General features: G+C 43.9%; 1 protein-coding gene across 3 annotated transcripts in view; it reads left to right on the top strand.

Moving 5' to 3' along the window:
• The first annotated feature begins 729 nt into the window (after positions 1 to 729).
• PDXDC1 (pyridoxal dependent decarboxylase domain containing 1) overlaps positions 730 to 18,072 on the top strand; it is a 54,976-nt gene continuing 37,633 nt past the window's right edge. Inside the window, exon 1 of one of the 3 annotated variants that reach the window (XM_019987567.2) lies at positions 730 to 919. In XM_019987567.2, the coding sequence (XP_019843126.2) occupies positions 896 to 919 (24 nt within the window). In that variant the 5' untranslated portion in view covers positions 730 to 895. Of the gene's footprint in view, positions 920 to 1,302; positions 1,326 to 18,072 lie in introns of those variants that run through there. The other 2 variants (XM_019987566.2, XM_070779703.1) reach the window with 2 other exon arrangements.

Here is an 18,072-nt window from a genome sequence, read left to right as displayed (position 1 = left end):
CTCTACATCACAAGGCTGATGTAGCATAAAATGGAAGAGCAGCCGCTGGTCTATTATTATCATTATCTAACAAGTCATAATTGTGGCCCGACATGAAGAAAAAGACTGTGCCGGTTGTCTCAAAAGTCGTTCCCGTCTAAAATTCTACGGCAAGACCTGAGACAAATTCCACAGCTCTGACTAGGGAGGGCCTTTTCAGAGCAGCCGGCACTCTCGATGGAGTCCGATACTTGAAACCCGCGGAAGTCCTTAGCACCTAGGAAACCACCGATGCTGCGCCCAACTGTGGTGGAATGGCCTGTTCCATTCCTGAGGGATGATAGTGGGGGAGCTTGGAAGACTAAGCCCGGAAGTGCCGGTGAGTTTACTAGCATCTCCAGCATTTTACTACATGACTGATATCTTGTAATTATCACACTTCTACCCTGACGCCCCCGACAGGCTTTTTGAGGAGCGTTTGGAACGGCGCCACAGTCTCTCACCTGGGACCTTTTGGGCTAGCCGGCGTGACGGCCAGGAACGGAAGCCTGGAGGGCCCCGCCCCCACGCAGCCCCCGCCCCTCCGCGCCTCGCACCGCCCCCACAGGCCCCGCCCCTCCGCGCTGCGGCCCGCCCCTACACCCCTTTTCGCCGCGCCCCGTCCCACGCAGGCCCCGCCCCACGCAGGCCCCGCCCCACTTCGCCGCGCCCCGCCCCCGCCCCCACCCCTGCACCCCGAGACCCGCATTCCCCTCCCGGCGGCGCTGCCGGGCAGCTCCACCTCATCTCGGCCCTGCCCGCCGCGGGCGCGCTGGACGTCAGCGCTGCCAGCGTGGAAACGGCGGCGGGGCGCGGGAGGCGGAAGTAGCGCCTGGGACTGCCGGGCCTCCTTCGGGCTCCACCGGCCGCCTCAACCATGGACGCGTCCCTGGAGAAGAAGGTCCGTAGCTTGGGGGTGGACGTGGCGCGGCGGCCCGAGACCCCCTCCTCTGGGGCGACTGTTTGCCGCTCGGGAGCTGCCATTGTGACCCGGGAGGGGGCCGTGGGCTAACGGGCCCGCCTGAGGTGGCCTGGCTGCGAGGGCGTCCGTCTCGGCCCTCGCGGCTGGGGCCTGGTCACGTCACGGAGCCTGGGGGTCTCTAGGGTCCCCGTGGACCGGGAGGGGTCTTCGGGGCCGGGTTCTGTGCGGGGGCTGCGAGCGACCCGGAGCCCAGTCGGGGGCCTCGGGGCCGACCTTGGGGCCTGCCTCTGCTCGGCTCGCCCTCTCGAATGACAGAGCCAGCAGCCTGCGGCCCCAGAAGCGCCTGGAATGAAGCCCCAGTTGTTTCGGAGCCAACTACAAACCTGTAGGTTGTCTGCGGTCTCCGAGTTTGCCTTCTTTAGCGTGCCTTGGAGTCACCTGGGGCCCTTGGTTAAGAAAAAAAAAAAATCCAGATTTTCAGCCCCGAAGTCCGAACCTCAGGGGGGCGGGACTGGGATTTGTGGGTTAAACAAGGTCCCCACGTGATTCTGGTGCAGTAGTTTAAAGACCCCTGAGGTCTAGAAAGAGGTGGGGCTTCTGCAGATGGTGAATTTCGTTTGGGGCGATGCTGCTGCCGCGCAACTTTCTGGTTCCCCCTTTTTGTGGCCAAGGGAGACCCTGGGGTCAGTCGGAAAACCACTGGAAGGAGCGTTTTCCTTTGGTCTCCTCTTGGGAGAACAGCAGCGTGGTGTACCTGGCTGACCGCTCTGGCATGTGAAATGGATTCTAATTGTCCCGGATTTAGGGCGGGTAAACGAGAACCAGAGCTTGGGTTTCTTCACGGATCCCTACCTTCAGACCTTGACTTTCTCCCCGCCTCCGAAGTCCTTCTGTCTACTAAGCTTGGGAGTCTGCTTGTCCTGACCGGGTTTTTCAGTTATGTGGGGTTCAGGGGCGATGTAGTGTTTTAAGACTGCTTTATTTTAATTTTGAACTGGCAAGTATTTGGTCATTTTTTTCAATGCAGCAGCTGCTGTAGATTTGTTCACTTGTCACTGTCGAGTTGAAGGGAGTTAACTACAAGTTGAGCCAGAGGTCTTCACGTGCCCACTGTGATTTACCCTACACGTTGGTTATTTCTCATAAATTGGGTGGAAGGAATCAAGAAAGGGCAAAGATAATATGTTTTTCTTCCACTGCCTCTGTGGTGAATGTTTCTGGCTAGGAACAAAGTCTTCCCAGGCTTTTGATGAACAGTGTCTTTTTTGGAGTTTTCAGTCTAAATCAGTGTTTCTCAACCAGGCAGTTTTCCCCACCCGGGGGGATATTTGGTCAACGTTTGGGTACATATTTTGGTTGTCACAACCAGGAATTAGGGAGGGGCTGCTGGTTCCTAGTGAGTAGAGGCCAGGGAATCCGCTAACATGCGACATTGCTCCGGACAGACACCATGCCAGAGACTATCAGTAGTGCCGAGACCGAGAACCCCGGGTCTATAGCGTATGTGGACCAGTAGTTGAATACAAACGCCAGTGGTTGAATACCAAATGATGCTAACAGTGTCCCCTCAGTGTTGTTTCCTTTCCAGTTTCATCAAGAAGATGGGAGCAGCTTTGTGTCATTTCAGTTAGAAACCGAAAGAACTGGAGTGTTTTCCTCCAGGATTAGTTCATTACAGGCAAATCTAGGAAAGAGTGAGTTGGAATCCTGCTTTACGTACTACTCTTTTGGTATTTGATCAGTTTATTGCAGTGTTTGCTCCCTAAGTGTTAATTGATGATAAAAGATCTAAACTCTTCAAATGAATATCTGAAGAGGTACTGAAACTCCGACAGGCTTAAACTCCGACACTCTTAAGCCTGGCACATTCACAACAATTAAACAGTGATCTTTTAGGAATTCAGAATGTGTGGGCTGGAAGTCTCTGCCTTTGGCCAGTGTGGAAATTCTGAATGTAAGTTTTTCAGAACTAGTACTGTGTCTTATTTTTATATTCCTTGAAACGATAGAGGGCTTTCCTTGTAATGAACAATTTCTCTTGGTGCTAAGTGGGCAGAAAAGAAAAAGCATTGCTGTAATATGAATATTGAGGATTTTGTGTTCTGAAAAATAGTTTGCATCAAAGTAAAACATTGTATTGTGCACATTATTCTGGTTTCTTTGAGGAACAGAGGATTCTGTGTTAAATTCTACATTGCTAGTATGTGTAAATTTAATAACTTTTTGAGCAGTTCTGAATGATCCCCTTTAAACTGATCCCTGCATAATTAATACTAGCTACAGAAACCACAATGTTATTTAATACCCATCCTCTAAAATTTCAAGTAATCTCTCTCACTGTACACTGTACTGTGCTATCATTGTTTAATGGGATCACTCAGTACATTTCCTTTGGTCCAAATGTAATTTTGTACCCTTGCTTTTTCTTTAAGTAATATTCAGACTGCAAACCTGTGATGACAGAGCCTTTTCCTTGCCTTGATTTTTCTTTCACAATATATCAGTTGACTTTTTGTATTCGAAAGTATCGATGTCCGAAAAAACTAGAGATAGGGTAATTAAAGTGAAAGTGAAAGCCTCTTAGTCGTGTCCAACTCTTCGCGACCCCATGGACTGTACGGTCCATGGAATTCTCCAGGCCAGAATACTGGAGTGGGTAGCCTTTCCGTTCTCCAGGGGATCTTCCCAACCCAGGATCAAACCCAGGTCTCCCGCATTGCAGGCGGATTCTTTACCAGCTGAGCCACAAGGGAAGCCCAGTGTAATTCAAGGGGCAAGAAATTCAAGCTAGAAGAGCAGGAGCCTCAAACCGTCAATACTGTATGTCGAACTCATAAGGAGCGAGTGTCACCATGTTTACTTATGTTTAAGTAAAATGTTGATCTAAGTTTAAAAAATGCCACAGGAAGTAATAACACTGATGCTGAAGATCTTAATGAGGTATTCAGCACACCTACATACACCTGTTAGTAAAAACCTGCTACTTTGTTGTAGAACAGCCCAGACCTTTGCCTGTTGCTTGGGAAAAAAATCTCATTCTTCCTGGGTATTATGTTTAGACAAGGTGTATTGCAGTTTGTTTTGCATTTATTTTAGTTCCAGCCTTGAGTAAACTTAGAGCAGACGTCTCCTCCTCGACACCCCGACATTGGGCTGGGTCATTGTCCGCCGTGGGGGCCATCCTGTGCACTGTAGGGTGTTCAGCTGCATTCCTGGCCTCCACCCGCTCGATGCCAGGAGCATCTCCTCCCCCGCAGTGTGGCAACCAAAAACATCTCAAATTGAGGCAGTTGTCCCCTAGGGGTGAGAGATCCCCTCTGGTTGAGAATCACTGACTTAGAGAATCTAGAGCTGCACCGTCCATATTTGGCTATTTAAATTTAAATCTAATTAATTAAAATTGAGTAAGTTTAAAATTCAGTTCCTCAGTCACACGAGCCACATTTCAAGCGTTCAGCAGTCACAACGTGGTTTGTAGCGCAGCCCAGACAATAGCACATTTCCATCGCCACAGAAAAGTTCTGTTGGACAGTGGGGTAGAGTGGGGCCAATTTATTTATTGTATATCTAACTCTTGGTTCTAAGAGAGGCAACTTGGAGCCTGTTTCTAACCTAAATAATTACTACCAAGCCCATTTTTGATCGTTCTGCTCATCTAGAGCTAAGTGCCCCCTACACCTTGGACTTGATTGTGGAAAATTCTGTTCCCGCCACACTGTTTATGAGGAGCAGCAGGAGCTGCATGGTGGGAACATTGCTGATCATTACTGATAAGAACTATCGGAATTTTTATCCCTGCTCTTTACTTAAATGCTCACAGAAAGAGCCCCCCGTGACTCAAACTTGAAATGAGCAGTTTCTGTGATATGCCTTTGTGGATCCCACTCTTACAGAGAAAAGGAAGACTTCCGTGAGGAGATGATCACCTATAATGTTCATTTAAAGCTGACCTCCGCATTATTGTGATGGAGGGTTTTGCATGTAGGTGCATGGTGCCTAGGGCAGTAAATGATTATTAAGTTCTGGGTATCAGGGAAACATGGTGCAAAGTTCCTGATCCTAAACATTTGTGACATCTGTGGTTGTTGGCTTATTCAAGATTTCAGATGCAATTTATTCAAGATGTGCAGTAGTTAGCAGTAGAGCTATTGATGGTCCCCAGGCCTGGGTATTCCACCTTATCTAGGATTTTGAGTTATAATTATAGATAGCAGTTGCTTGAGCTTAATGTCGTCTGTTTTCACCCAGAGCAGAAACCTACTTTGACTTCAGGTTTTTTATTGCTGGTCATCTACAGTCAAAGCCCTTTGCTGAGTTCAGAAAGAGACACAAGATGCATAAGATATGATCTCTGGAAGAGGTTACAGTAAGGGGCATACAAGTTTAGGCAAAGCCTTGTATAACAAGTCAAAGTTTGCTCAGTCATGTCTGACTCTTTGTGACCCCATGGACTATACAGTCCATGGAATTCTCCATGCCAGAATACTGGAGTGGGTAGCCTTTCCCTCCTCCAGGGGATCTTCCCAACCCAGGGATCGAACCCAGGTCTCCTGCATTGCAGGCAGATTCTTTACCAGCTGAGCCACAAGGGAAGCCCAAGAATCCTGGGGTGGGTAGCCTATCTCTTCTCCGGGGGATCTTCCTGACCCAGAAATCAAACCGGGGTCTCCTGCATTGCAGGTGGATTCTTTACCAACTGATTTATCAGGGAAGCACTTTGTATAGCGAAGAGGGATGAAAAGAAACACAGGAATTAAGAAACAAAGGGCATTGAGTGAGTGGCGGGAAAGTTTACGTGGAAGAGATTCTTTAGGTAGAATACTTAGTTCAAAATCACGACTTTTCTAGGTTTGTTCTAAATGTAAATATAATGCTTTTTTTTGCTTTATATTTGTGCCTAATGTTACTGCTTAAGTGTGTGTTAGTCACTCAGTTGTGTCTGACTGTTTGCAGTCCCACAGACTGTAGTCTGGCAGACTCTGTCCATGGTATTCTCCAGGCAAGAATACTGGAGTGAGTTGCCATTCCCTTCTCCAGGGGATCTTCCTTACCCAGGGATTGAACCCGGGTCTCCTGCTTTGCAGGCAGCTTCTTTACCAGGGAAGCTCCCAATGTTAGTGCTGGTAGAATATAAATTAAGAGAAAAGAAGCCATTTTGTCTCTTGAAGTTAAATCAGATATTAAAAGATATATATATTTATTTATATGCCTCCAATCACATTGAAAATATCCAGAACTTCCTTTCAGAAATTTATCTAGCTAAAATCAAATGCATTCTCTCCAAACAATATTTAAGGGCTGTAAAATTATTCTGAGTTTAATATTTGTTTAATTTCTGTTACTGTCACAGTAGTTTTTGTTTTTGTTGTTTCCTCTGTGGCAAATGTTAAGTGTTTAGCTGCCTTAATGTTAGATAGTTCTTGAGTCCAGCCTGGGGCCCTATCTACTTTTTAAAAAATGTTTTCTAATGCCTGTGGAAAAGGCATTGAGTTTCAGATGACTGAGGGGCAGTAAACTTTTCTAAGATCTTTTTGCTATATGCATAAAAAGTAGAAACAGCAAGCTAAACCCTTCAATTTGAAGGTGCAACTCAGTGACACTGAACATGTTGCTGCTCTAAGGCTTTCCATGACCTAGTGAGACTGAATTGCTTATTAGACTAGGCATGGTATTGGGTGGAGTCCTATGAAACTGCTGGTTTTGGCCCCTGGAAATAGCTGAATATTAGCAGATAAACAGAGTCACAGTTTTACTCAGTAAAGGCCTAAAGATACATAGAGGTTTCAAGAATTGATGGTTTCCTTTCCTGAGAATTCTTATTAAGATAAGGTTGACAACATTAAATCTGCATAATTCCAATTCAGTTTTGGAAGTAATTGTATTGATAAGGGCAATGGATATCTTTATCTTTCTGAAGTGATCCCCCAACCAAGTCCTAGGAAACACCTTCTTAAAGAAGCATGTCTCAGTGACTTATTTTTTCAGGTGACTGTAGCATGCTTTTCTTCAGGCGGTTTTCTTTTTTGTTCTAGAGTTAAGTATGTGATTCTATGTGATTCCAAATAAACTAGTAAACTTTTTAGAACTAGAGCTTGCTTGTTGTGGTATTTTTCCTTCCTTGTAGTTATTGGCACTCATGATAAAATGTCTAAGTGAATTGATTCTCCGGAAGTAGTAGTCTCTTGGAATACAGTTTTTGAAATTTTTGGATCCCTGGTCTTCCCAGCATGTATCTTAAAAAAAATTTTTTTTTATTTAGTTATGTATTTATTTTTGGCTGTGCTGGGTCTTCTTGCTGAGCAGGCTTTTCTCTAGTTGCGCCGATAGGGGGCTGTTCTCTAGCTGTACTGTGCGGGCTTCTTACCTCTGTGGCTTCTGTTGTTGCAGAGCACGGGCCCTTGGTGCACAGGCTTCAGCAGTGGCTCACGGGCTTAGTTGCTCTGTGGCATGTGGGATCTTCCCAGACCAGGAATCGAACCGGTGTCTTCTGCATTAGCTGGGAGATTCTTTACTATTGAACCACCAGGGAAGCCTGCCCAGCATGTATCTTATGGCAGTGAATTGATGGCCCTTTTTCCTCATGCATACATCTGTTGATGCCAGATTTGATCTGGTGTCACTGTGTTTCATCCCTACTGATACCAGATTTTTTCCCTTATTTGTGTATTTTTGCCCCCTTCTTTTTTCTGTCTGTTCTTTTCTGCCTCTTTTCTTGAGGGATTTGTAAGGTTACATACTAACACCTTATGCAACATTTGTATATCCCTTTTCAACTAAAATATTTTGCTTAATGAGCCAGTAAGTACAGGATGTCTTCATGTTCTCACACACTCACGCATAGAGTCTATGATAGTTAAAAAGAAAAGATTTTCCAAGAGTGTCCAATTTTTAAAAGACAAACAGATGAAAGTACCTGGTTCTTAATTAAATTCTTTTCTGTTGGCACTACATAAAAGTATTTAGAAAGGTAGAAACTGAGGCCCCAGTGAGAAAGTCAGGTTTGCAAGGGGCTCTGTCCTCTTGGAGGGTCCCTGTCATCCCTCATGGTTAACCCGTAAGGAACAGCTGTGTTTGTGGAGCAGCTGCTGCTGCTGAGAAACTCTGCTTCTCAGAGATGTGTAGTATTTGGGGTACTTGTTTAGTGCTAGACAGCAGGCATTCTTTATGTTTATCTCTTATGTTTTCACCTGGGAGGAAAATGTATGGTGTTTGGAGAGTTGATACTTGCATGATTATCACTATCCAGGATTAAACCTGCTTAGAAAGCTGTGGAAAGCTGAAGAGTAGGTGGAATGTTAAAAACATTAATTCAGAGCTTTATCTGACTGCCTTGAGGAAGAGTAGTGAAGAAAGGTAGTGTTTTGTTTGTTTGTTTTTAATTGTAGTAGATTTGGGTTTCCCTGGTGGCTCAGCAGTAAAGAATCAGCCTGCAATGCACAAGACCCAGGTTTGATCCCTGGGTCAAGAAGATCCCCTGGAGAAGAGATTGAGTATCCACTCCAGTATTCTTGCCTGGAGAATTTCATGGACAGAGGAGCCTGGCAGGCTACAGTCTGTGGGATTGCAAGAGTTGGACATGACTGAGGGACTACACCACCACCACCACGCTTGACTTACGATGTTGTGGTAATGTCTGTGTAGTGACTTAAAAAAGTCACTAAAGTGTCTAATGCAAATGTTGAAGGTTTAGGTCTGCATTTATAAAATAGCCATTATTCATACACCGTTTGTGAACTTTGTCACCACTTGTATTGTTATTTGCTGAATATTTCTTTTCAGTCAACTCAATCAATTTGCCCTCCTTTTTTAAAAATTAAGGAACAATTTATATGCACTAAAAACACACAGTTTGAGTTTTGGCAGTTGTGTATAGTCACATCAGTTCAGTTCAGTCATGCAGTCATGTCAGAGTTTTGCAACCCCATGGACTGCAGCACGCCAGGCCACCCTGTCCATCACCAGCTCCCGGAGCTTACTCATCATGTCCATTGAGTTGGTGATGCCATCCACCCATCTTATCTTCTGTCATCCCCTTTTCCTCCTGCCTTCAGTCTTTCCCAGCATCAGTGTCTTTTCAAATGAGTCAGTTCTTCACATCAGGTGGACAAAGTATTGGAGTTTCAGCTTGAGCATCAGTCCTTCCAATGAATATTCAGGACTAATTTCCTTTAGGATGGACTGGTTGGATCTCCTTGAAGTCCAAGAGACTCTCAAGAGTCTCCTCCAACACCACAGTTCAAAAGCATCAATTCTTCGGCACCCAGCCTTCTTTACAGTCCAAACATGACTACAGGAAAAACCATAACTTTGACTAGGTGGACCTTTGTCGGCAAAGTAATGTCTCTGCTTTTTAATATGCCATCTAGATTGGTCATAGTGTTTCTTCCAAGGAGCAGGCATCTTTTAATTTCATGGCTGCAGTCAACCATCTGCAGTGATTTTGGAACCCAAGAAAATAAAGTCTGTCACTGTTTCCACTGTTTCCCCATCTGTTTGCCATGAAGTGATGGGACCGCATGTCATGACCTTACTTTTCTGAATGTTGAGTTTTAAGCCAACTTTTTCACTCTTCTCTTTCACTTTCATTTAGAGGCTCTTTACTTCTTTGCTTTCTGCCATAATGGTGGTGTCATCTGCGTATCTGAGGTTATTGATATTTTTCCTGGAAATCTTGATTCCAGCTTGTGCTTCATCCAGCCTGGCATTTCGCATGATGTACTCTGCATATAAGTTAAATAAACAGGGTGACGATATACAGCCTTGACCTACTCCTTTCCTGATTTGGAACCAGTCTGTTGATCCATGTCCAGTTCTAACTGTTGCTTCCTGACTTGCATACGGATTTCTCAGGAGGCAGGTCAGGTGATCTGGTATTCCCATCTCTTTCAGAATTTTCCACAGTTTGTTGTGATTCACACAGTCAAAGGTTTTGGCATAGTCAATAAGGCAGAATAGATGTTTTTCTGGAACTCTCTCACTTTTTCAGTGATCCAGCAGATGTTGGCAATTTGATCTCTGGTTCCTCTGCCTTTCTAAATCCAGCTTGAACATCTGGAAGTTCATGGTTCATATACTGTTGAAGCCTGGCTTGGAGAATTTTGAGCATTACTTTGTTAGCATGTGAGATGAGTGCAGTTGTGCAGTAGTTTGAACATTCTTTGACATTGCTTTTCTTTGGGATTGGAATGAAAACTGACATTTAAGCCCTGTGGCCATTACTGAGTTTTCCAAATTTGCTGGCATATTGAGTGCAGCACTTTCACAGCATCATCTTTTAGGATTTGAAATAGCTCAGCTGGAATTCCGTCACCTCCGCTAGCTTTGTTCGTAGTGATGCTTTCTAAGGCCCACTTGACTTCGGACGCCAGGATATCTGGCTCTAGGTGAGTGATCACACCATCATGGTTATCTGGGTCATTAAGATCTTTGTATAGTTCTTCTGTGTGTTCTTCTGCTTCTGTTAAGTCCATATCGTTTCTGTCCTTTATTTCTGTCCTTCATGTGAAAGTGAATAATATAATTTTGGGTCACACTTTGGTGGGCTGGTTTAATTGAACAAAATGTGTTCAAGGGCTCAATTAAGCACCTTGAAAGCTGAAAAAAATTTATGTAGAGCTGTGCTGTGCTTAGTTGCTCAGTCATGTCTGACTCTTTGCAACTCCATGGACTGTAGCCCACCAGGCTCCTCTGTCCATGGGGATTCTCCAGGCAATAATACTGGAGTGGGTTGCCATGCCCTCCTCCAGTGGATCTTCCCAACCCAGGGATCGAACCCATGTCTCCCACATTGCAGGCAGGTTCTTTAACTTCTGAGCCATCAGGGAAGCCCTGGAGAGCAATGGTTCCCAAATCTTTGGCCCTGGGATTTTCTTCTTCTTCTGCTGTAGTGTCCATTTTTGAAAGGTTATTACAAACAACTTCTCAGTTAATAAAATTTGTCTATTAACAAATGATTGTTTATTCTGTTACTAATTACCGGATATGAATTTTCAGTGACATCCATTAAAATGGTGTGAGTCCCCATCCCCTAAACTGCAGGTTACATCCTATATATGAGATGTCAGATCAATTTAGCAGATCATGACCAGCAGTTTTTCAGAAAAATGAAATAGAATAAAATGATAAATATAACATATTCCAAATAATAGGAGTATTACCTCATAACTGAGTTGATATAATTCTAGCCAGAGGCAAAAATAAGTATTTTTTTCCCTGTTAATTCAAATAATTTATCTTCCAAATAAATTTAGTTTACTACAACTTTGAAAAGTTGAGAGTTACTTCCAGACCTCCTTTACTATTTTATCTTGCATTTGACTTTCAATTTTTTTTCCTCTAACATTTAAGTTGTGAGAATTTTAGTGATATTTTAACATTACATATATACTATTTCTTCTTTTGATAGTGGCAGACTATTTTAATATCCCACACTGAAAGTGATGGAAATCCACCAGTATAAAAGTCATTGTTAAAAAATGCTTATAAAAGAATGAATGGCAGGGCTTGTTTTACAAAATGAGCTGTCTGGTTCTCTGACAGTTACCATATGAGCAATTAAATGGTTCTCCTTAGGAGCTTTGAAATTGCATTAAGCCATGCCATGCATCTCTGTTAGACATAATTGAAGCAAAAATATGGAATCCACTTCATTACACAGAATCAGCCGTAGCTGAAATATAATTTATAATTTGCAGTCTAATGGGTAACAGTTTAATAACGGATTCTGAATTTTCAGTAGTGTACATGTGGTGGTTTTGTAATTAGAAAGTGAACCAGTGGATATACACACTCTGTATATGCTTTGTTGCACATTTGGGCTCCTTTTTTAAACAGTATAATTGCTTCAAGCCTCTTGAGGGCTGAAGGACACCAGTTGAGTGGAGACCCTAGGAATCCAACACAGAAGTGTGTGTTGGCTGCAGGGCCCTTCCCTAGAAAAGCATCTTGAAACACCACATTCATGTTCAGCCTGGGTTGGTTTGCTTCAAGACGGCAGAAAAGATGATGGAAAGGAAGCAGACTAAACGCCAGCTGACTGCAAAAGGGATGATTAGATAGTCCATGGGGTTGCAAAGAGTTGGACACGACTGAGACTTCACTTTCACTTTCATGTATGGATATGAGAGTTGGACTGTAAAGAAAGCTGAGCCCCAAAGAACTGGTTCTTTTGAATTGTGGTGCTGTATAAGACTCTTGCCCTGGAGAAGGAAATGGCAACCCACTCCAGTATTCTTGCCTGGAGAATCCCCATGGACAGAGGAGCCTGGCAGGCTATAGTCTGTGGGGTCGCAAGAGTTGGACACTACTTAGCAACTGAACCACCACTGCCACCCTAAGACTCTTGAGAGTCCCTTGGACATCAAGGAGATAAACCAGTCAAGCCTAAGGGAAATCAACCCTGAATATTCTTTGGAAGTACTGATGCTGAAGCTCCAATAATTTGGCCACCTGATGTGAAGAGCTGACTCATTGGAAAAAACCCTGATGGTTGGATAAGATTGAAGGCAGGAAGAGAAGGGGATGATGGAGGATGAGATGGTTGGCTGGCATCACTGATTTGATGGTCATGAGTTTGAGAGAGTGAAGGACAGGGAAGCCTGGCGTGCTGCAGTCCATGGGGTCGAAAAAAGTTGGACATGACTGAGCGACTGAACAGCAACAATAAGGAGTCTAAAAAACCTCAAGTGTCTTCTTGCCTACTAACCTCCTTCATCCTGAACTCTGTCTTAGAGACAAAGATATCCCTATCTTGTCCAGTAAGTTCATCTATGTAATAAACTTTTGGAGGAAGCAGCCCCTTTGTGTTAAAAAAAAGGGGGGGGGATGGTTAGACTCTGTTGCTTTTTTTGTTAATAAAAGGGCCTTTTTTCAGGAATTGTTTCTAGTTGGCCCCCAATTTTTAATCAGGCCCCTGTACTCAAGATTTAAATGAGGGAAAATATATTGTTTATAGGTAGGAAAAGATGTCTCGTAACAATACTGTGCGATCCTGAGCATTGAGAAGAGTGCCATGGGCAGTACCTGCACTGCAGTGCACTGCTTTTGAATTATCTGTTGTCTTTGGTTTTACCTTGTAACTCATGAACAGCCAGCACTGCAAACATTGGCCTGGCCTTCACTACGTGGAATACTGATTTAAGATGGGAAGTAAACAGTGTAGTGAAGGCTGGGGTAACTGTACATCCTGGTTTGCCCAGGACTGTCCCAGTTTGTACCTGCTGTCCTGGCTTAATTATTAATAGTACTGCCTTGACTCTTAAATATGCTCTGGTTTGGGTAATAAGTTTATGATTATCTAGTTGAGGCTGTTGTAGATCAGAAATTTTACCCATCAGATCAGATCAGATCAGTCGCTCAGTCGTGTCCGACTCTTTGCGACCCCATGAATCGCAGAATGCCAGGCCTCCCTCTCCATCACCAGCTCCCGGAGTTCACTCAGACTCACGTCCATAGAGTCAGTGATGCCATCCAGCCATCTCATCCTCTGTCGTCCACTTCTCCTCCTGCCCCCAATCCCTCCCAGCATCAGTCTTTTCCAATGAGTCAACTCTTCACATGAGGTGGCCAAAGTACTGCAGTTTCAGCTTTAGCATCATTCCTTCCAAAGAAATCCCAGGGCTGATCTCCTTCAGAATGGACTGGTTGGACCTCCTTGCAGTCCAAGGGACTCTCAAGAGTCTTCTCCAACACCACAGTTCAAAAGCATCAATTCTTTGGCGCTCAGCCTTCTTCACAGTCCAACTCTCACATCCATACATGACCACAGGAAAAACCATAGCCTTGACTAGATGGACCTTTGTTGGCAAAGTAATGTCTCTGCTTTTGAATATGCTATCTAGGTTGGTCATAACTTTCCTTCCAAGGAGTAAGCGTCTTTTAATTTCATGGCTGCAGTCACCATCTGTAGTGATTTTGGCCCATAGGGAGAGTCTTCTGATAAACTAACATTTATCTAGGTGAAAACATCAATCAAACAAGGATTACGTTTAAAATGAGACCTTACTTAACTCTAATTATGATTTTGAGACAAGAGCTTTTTCGAAGTGTAAGTTGCTTTGTTTTCTTATTTGATGAAATTGAGGGGCAGTATTGCCTAGTGGTTAAGAGCAGTGGTTCTAGAGTAATTCAGACCTTGTTTTATTAAAAAAAAATTTTTTTTTTTGGCCACACCTCAAGGCATGTGGGATCTTAGTTCTCTGACCAGGGATCAAATCTGTATCTCCTGCATCGGAAGCTTGGAGTCTTAACCACGGGAGCGCCAGGGAAATCCTCGGACCTTGTTTTAAATTCTGGCTCTGAAGCCTGCTAACTCTGTAACTTTGAGTTTGCTAGGGAGTAATGTATGTAATCACTTCATGGCAAATCAATGGAGAAGAAATGGAAGCAGTGACAGATTTTAATTTCTTGGGCTCCAAAATCACTGCATATGGTAACTTTAGCCATGAAATTAAAAGATGCTTGCTCCTTGGAAGGAAAGCTATGACAAACCTAGACAGCATATTGAAAAGCAGAGACATCCCTTTGCTAATGAAGGTCCGTATAGTCAATGATAAATGGTTTTCCTAATAGTCATATATGGATGTCAGGACCATATGTGGACCATAAAGAAGACTGAGTGCTGAAGAATTGACGCTTCTGAACTGTGGTGTTGGAGAAGACTCTTGAGAGTCCCTTGGACAGCAAGGATATCAAACTAGTCAATCCTAAAGGAAATCAACTCTGAATATTCATTGGAAGGACTGATGCTGAAGCTCCAATACTTTGGCCACCTGATGCAAAGAGCTGACTCATTGGAAAAGACCCTGATGCTGGGAAAGACTGAGGTCAGGAAGAAAAGGGGGACAACAGAGGATGAGATGGTTGGATGACATCACCAACTCAATGGACATGAGTTTAAGCAAACTCTGGGAGATAGTGAAGTACACAAAAGCCTGGCATGCTGCAGTTCATTGGGTCACAGTCAAACTGACTTAGCGAATAAACAACAACAGTGTATATAAAGGTGTTAATTAGATGATGCCTGGAATATAGAGAGCAATTCAGTAAGTGTTAGTAATGAGGGATCTCAGTAAATTAAGGATCACAAGTCTCATTGAGTCCTTTTTCTGCGCCAGACCCTGTGTTAGGTGCTAAGGGTTGAAAAATATGACATTTTCCCGGAACTTGGCATAGAATACTATTTTTTTCTTCCCTGAATAGTGTAAAACATTCTTCTTCTAAATACTGAATGATGGGCATCTTTATTCAACTTAATTCTTCACTCATTTTGGTTTGTGTCTGGCTGTTGCCCTGCTATTGTTTATTAACATTTATCACACAAGTCCTTTGTCTGGCCCTGTAACAGGTATTGAGGTTGGGAAATGTGAAGAAGAAAGTAGTCATTGTCCTCAGTAGAAGTGTATGGAGGCATGGCTTTTAGTTTTGAGTAACCAATTGATAAATATTTTTCTTAGAGCATTCTTTGACTTAAGGCCTGATATCCTGCAGCTGGGTAACATTTAAAATCTTGGATTATCCTCTTAACAGAACAAGCCCATGCGGGTCTATAGCATTGGAGTCACATTCTATTCACATTTAACTAAACGTGCTATTTTCCTTACCCATCTGCTACCCCACCCCCTGCCCCCACTTCACTCCCTAAAAGAGAGTAGGAGCAAGAACAATTTAAATGTCAGCCTTTCCACTCAATGAGTGTGTGCTCTTGAGAGAGAGACCCAGATGGGGAAATATGAAGCTGCACTTCCCTCCTGCCTCTTTTAGTGTCAGTGTCTTATCATCACATGTGACTCTGGTGTTTAAAAATAAGTATTATCATATGAAGCAGCTTCTTAAGTCAACTACTTTGTCTATTCTTAACTGAAAAATCTGTTCAATCTTATAGGAAAAGTTAGCTGTGTTGAACTTAGAGCCAATATGTTGATATCCAGTATGCTGTGCCTTCCTGAGGGGTTTCAGAGGCAATATGGCAATCCAAGACCCAGGCTGACTTTAGACATTTTAGGCCTATTGTTGTTTAGCTACTCAGTTGTGTCTGACTCTTACAACCTCATGGACTTTAGCCCTCCAGGCTCCTCTATCCATGGGATTCTCCAGGCAAGAATACTGGAGTGGGTTGCCATTTCCTTCTCTGAGGGATCTTCCTGACCCTAGGATAAAATCTGCATCTCCTGCCTTGCAGACAGATTCTTTACCAATGAGCCACCAGGGAAGCCCTTGAGGCCTATAAGAGAAGGCAAAATCAGTGGGAGTCTGAATGGCTGAGAATACCTGTGCTGGGAAGACCACCTGGAACACAGTGCACAGTGAGGGATGTGAGAAATTGGGCAGTTACATATTAGAATGGCCTCGGGTTCAAGCCTTCCAACCTGCTGTCCCCATAAATATTAGTACAGTCATTTGTCAGGCAGTGAGTCCAGATGTTTGATTTAGGAAAAAATGGTATCGATATCATTAGAGGGGATGTGAAAAACTGAAAGTGATTTTATCCATAAGGGTTTCTTGAAAGTGGTGGATCCTGATTTAACAGGTGGTTATTGGGCAATGGCACCCCACTCCAATACTCTTGCCTGGAAAATCCCATGGACGGAGGATCCTGGTAGGCTGCAGTCCATGGGGTGGCTAAGAGTCGGACACGGCTGAGCGACTTCACTTTCACTTTTCACTTTCATGCATTAGAGAAGGAAATGGCAACCCACTCCAGTGTTCTTGCCTGGAGAATCCCAGGGATGGGGGAGCCTTTTTGGGCTGCCGTCTGTGGGGTCACACAGAGTTGAACACGCCTGAAATGACTTAGCAGCAGCAGTGGTAGATAAAAGGCACAGGGACATTTCAGACAGGACAGATGTTATAAGCATGAAACAGGGAAGAGTAATTGATCAAGAAAACTGTTTGTCTTTGCGTTTGGCCAGATGCTCAAAGATTGGAGTGTCACAGGAGATGTGGGTGGTAAGGACCTTGACCAGCAGACCGGGGAGCAAGATCACTTCTCTTGACCATTATCTTGTTCCTCCTCCTACTCAGACTTGTTAAGGAAGAACAAGGAGACCCTTTTAGATTGCTCTGTCACCCACCTTGTGGTTACATTTAAATTGTGATTTTTATTGGAAATGCCTTTTGTTTTTAAGTGCTTTTTCTGTCTTTTGTAAAAATCAGGTCAGATGTGGCTATGTGATTCTTTTCTAACCTGTTGTAGAATCAGTGTGATGTAATAGAGGCAGAAACAGATCAGGAAACCAGGGTTCTGGCAGCTCTCCGTCTTTATTAGTTCCATGAGCCTAGGCAAGTCACTGTCCTCTCTAAGTCTTAGTTTCCTCTCTGAGATGTGACACCAGGACTTCCCTGGCCTGGCGCTCCGGTAGTTAGGACTCTGCACGTCCACTGCAGGGGGCACTGGTTCCGTCCTTGGTTAGGGAACTAAGATCCCACTTGCCGTGCAGTGCAGGCAAAAACAAGTAAGTTTTATAAATAATTAAAATGTTAGACTGGAAACAGAGGCTTTCATGCTATACTTTTCCTTTTTTGAAAACTTGACTCAAAACCCTGTTGTTAAGAACAGAGCTATCTCCTTAAAGGGGAGCAGAGCTGATCTCCTTAAAGGGGAGCAGAGCTGGAAGCTCCAGGTGGCTGCCGAGCCCCTTCTCCCTAAAGTTCTTCCCAAGAGTCTTAAGGCTCAAAAGAATGCAGGTTGGCGATTCCTAGACTAGACCCCTAAGGTCCCTTCTTGATTTAACATTTTCTGATACTTATACTGGGGCTTCCCTGGTGCCTCAGATGGTAAGGAATCCGCCTGCAATGTGAGAGACGCAGGTTTGATCCGTGGGTTGGAAAAAACCCCTGGAGAAGGGAATGACTACCCACCCTGGTATTCTCACACTGGTAAACAGTAGCATTTCTTTAAGAAAAAGAACACAATTTTGAGGAGGTAATGCAATACTGAAGGTAATACTCGTTGCACATCTACGTAAGATGAAGTATTACTAGGTACAGTAGACAATAGGAAGAAAATGCAGATAAATACACTTGAAGTACACTTGATTAAGAGGGGAACAAAAGAGAGCTTCTATAATTGTTTATAACTCAACTCATACTACATAGAGATTCATGGCAACAAGGCTGTCTCCCTAAAAATTGTT

The sequence above is a fragment of the Bos indicus genome, chromosome 25, assembly GCF_029378745.1.
Source record: "Bos indicus isolate NIAB-ARS_2022 breed Sahiwal x Tharparkar chromosome 25, NIAB-ARS_B.indTharparkar_mat_pri_1.0, whole genome shotgun sequence".
Taxonomy (NCBI): domain Eukaryota; kingdom Metazoa; phylum Chordata; class Mammalia; order Artiodactyla; family Bovidae; genus Bos; species Bos indicus.
This window is presented reverse-complemented; position numbering and strand designations above follow the sequence as displayed.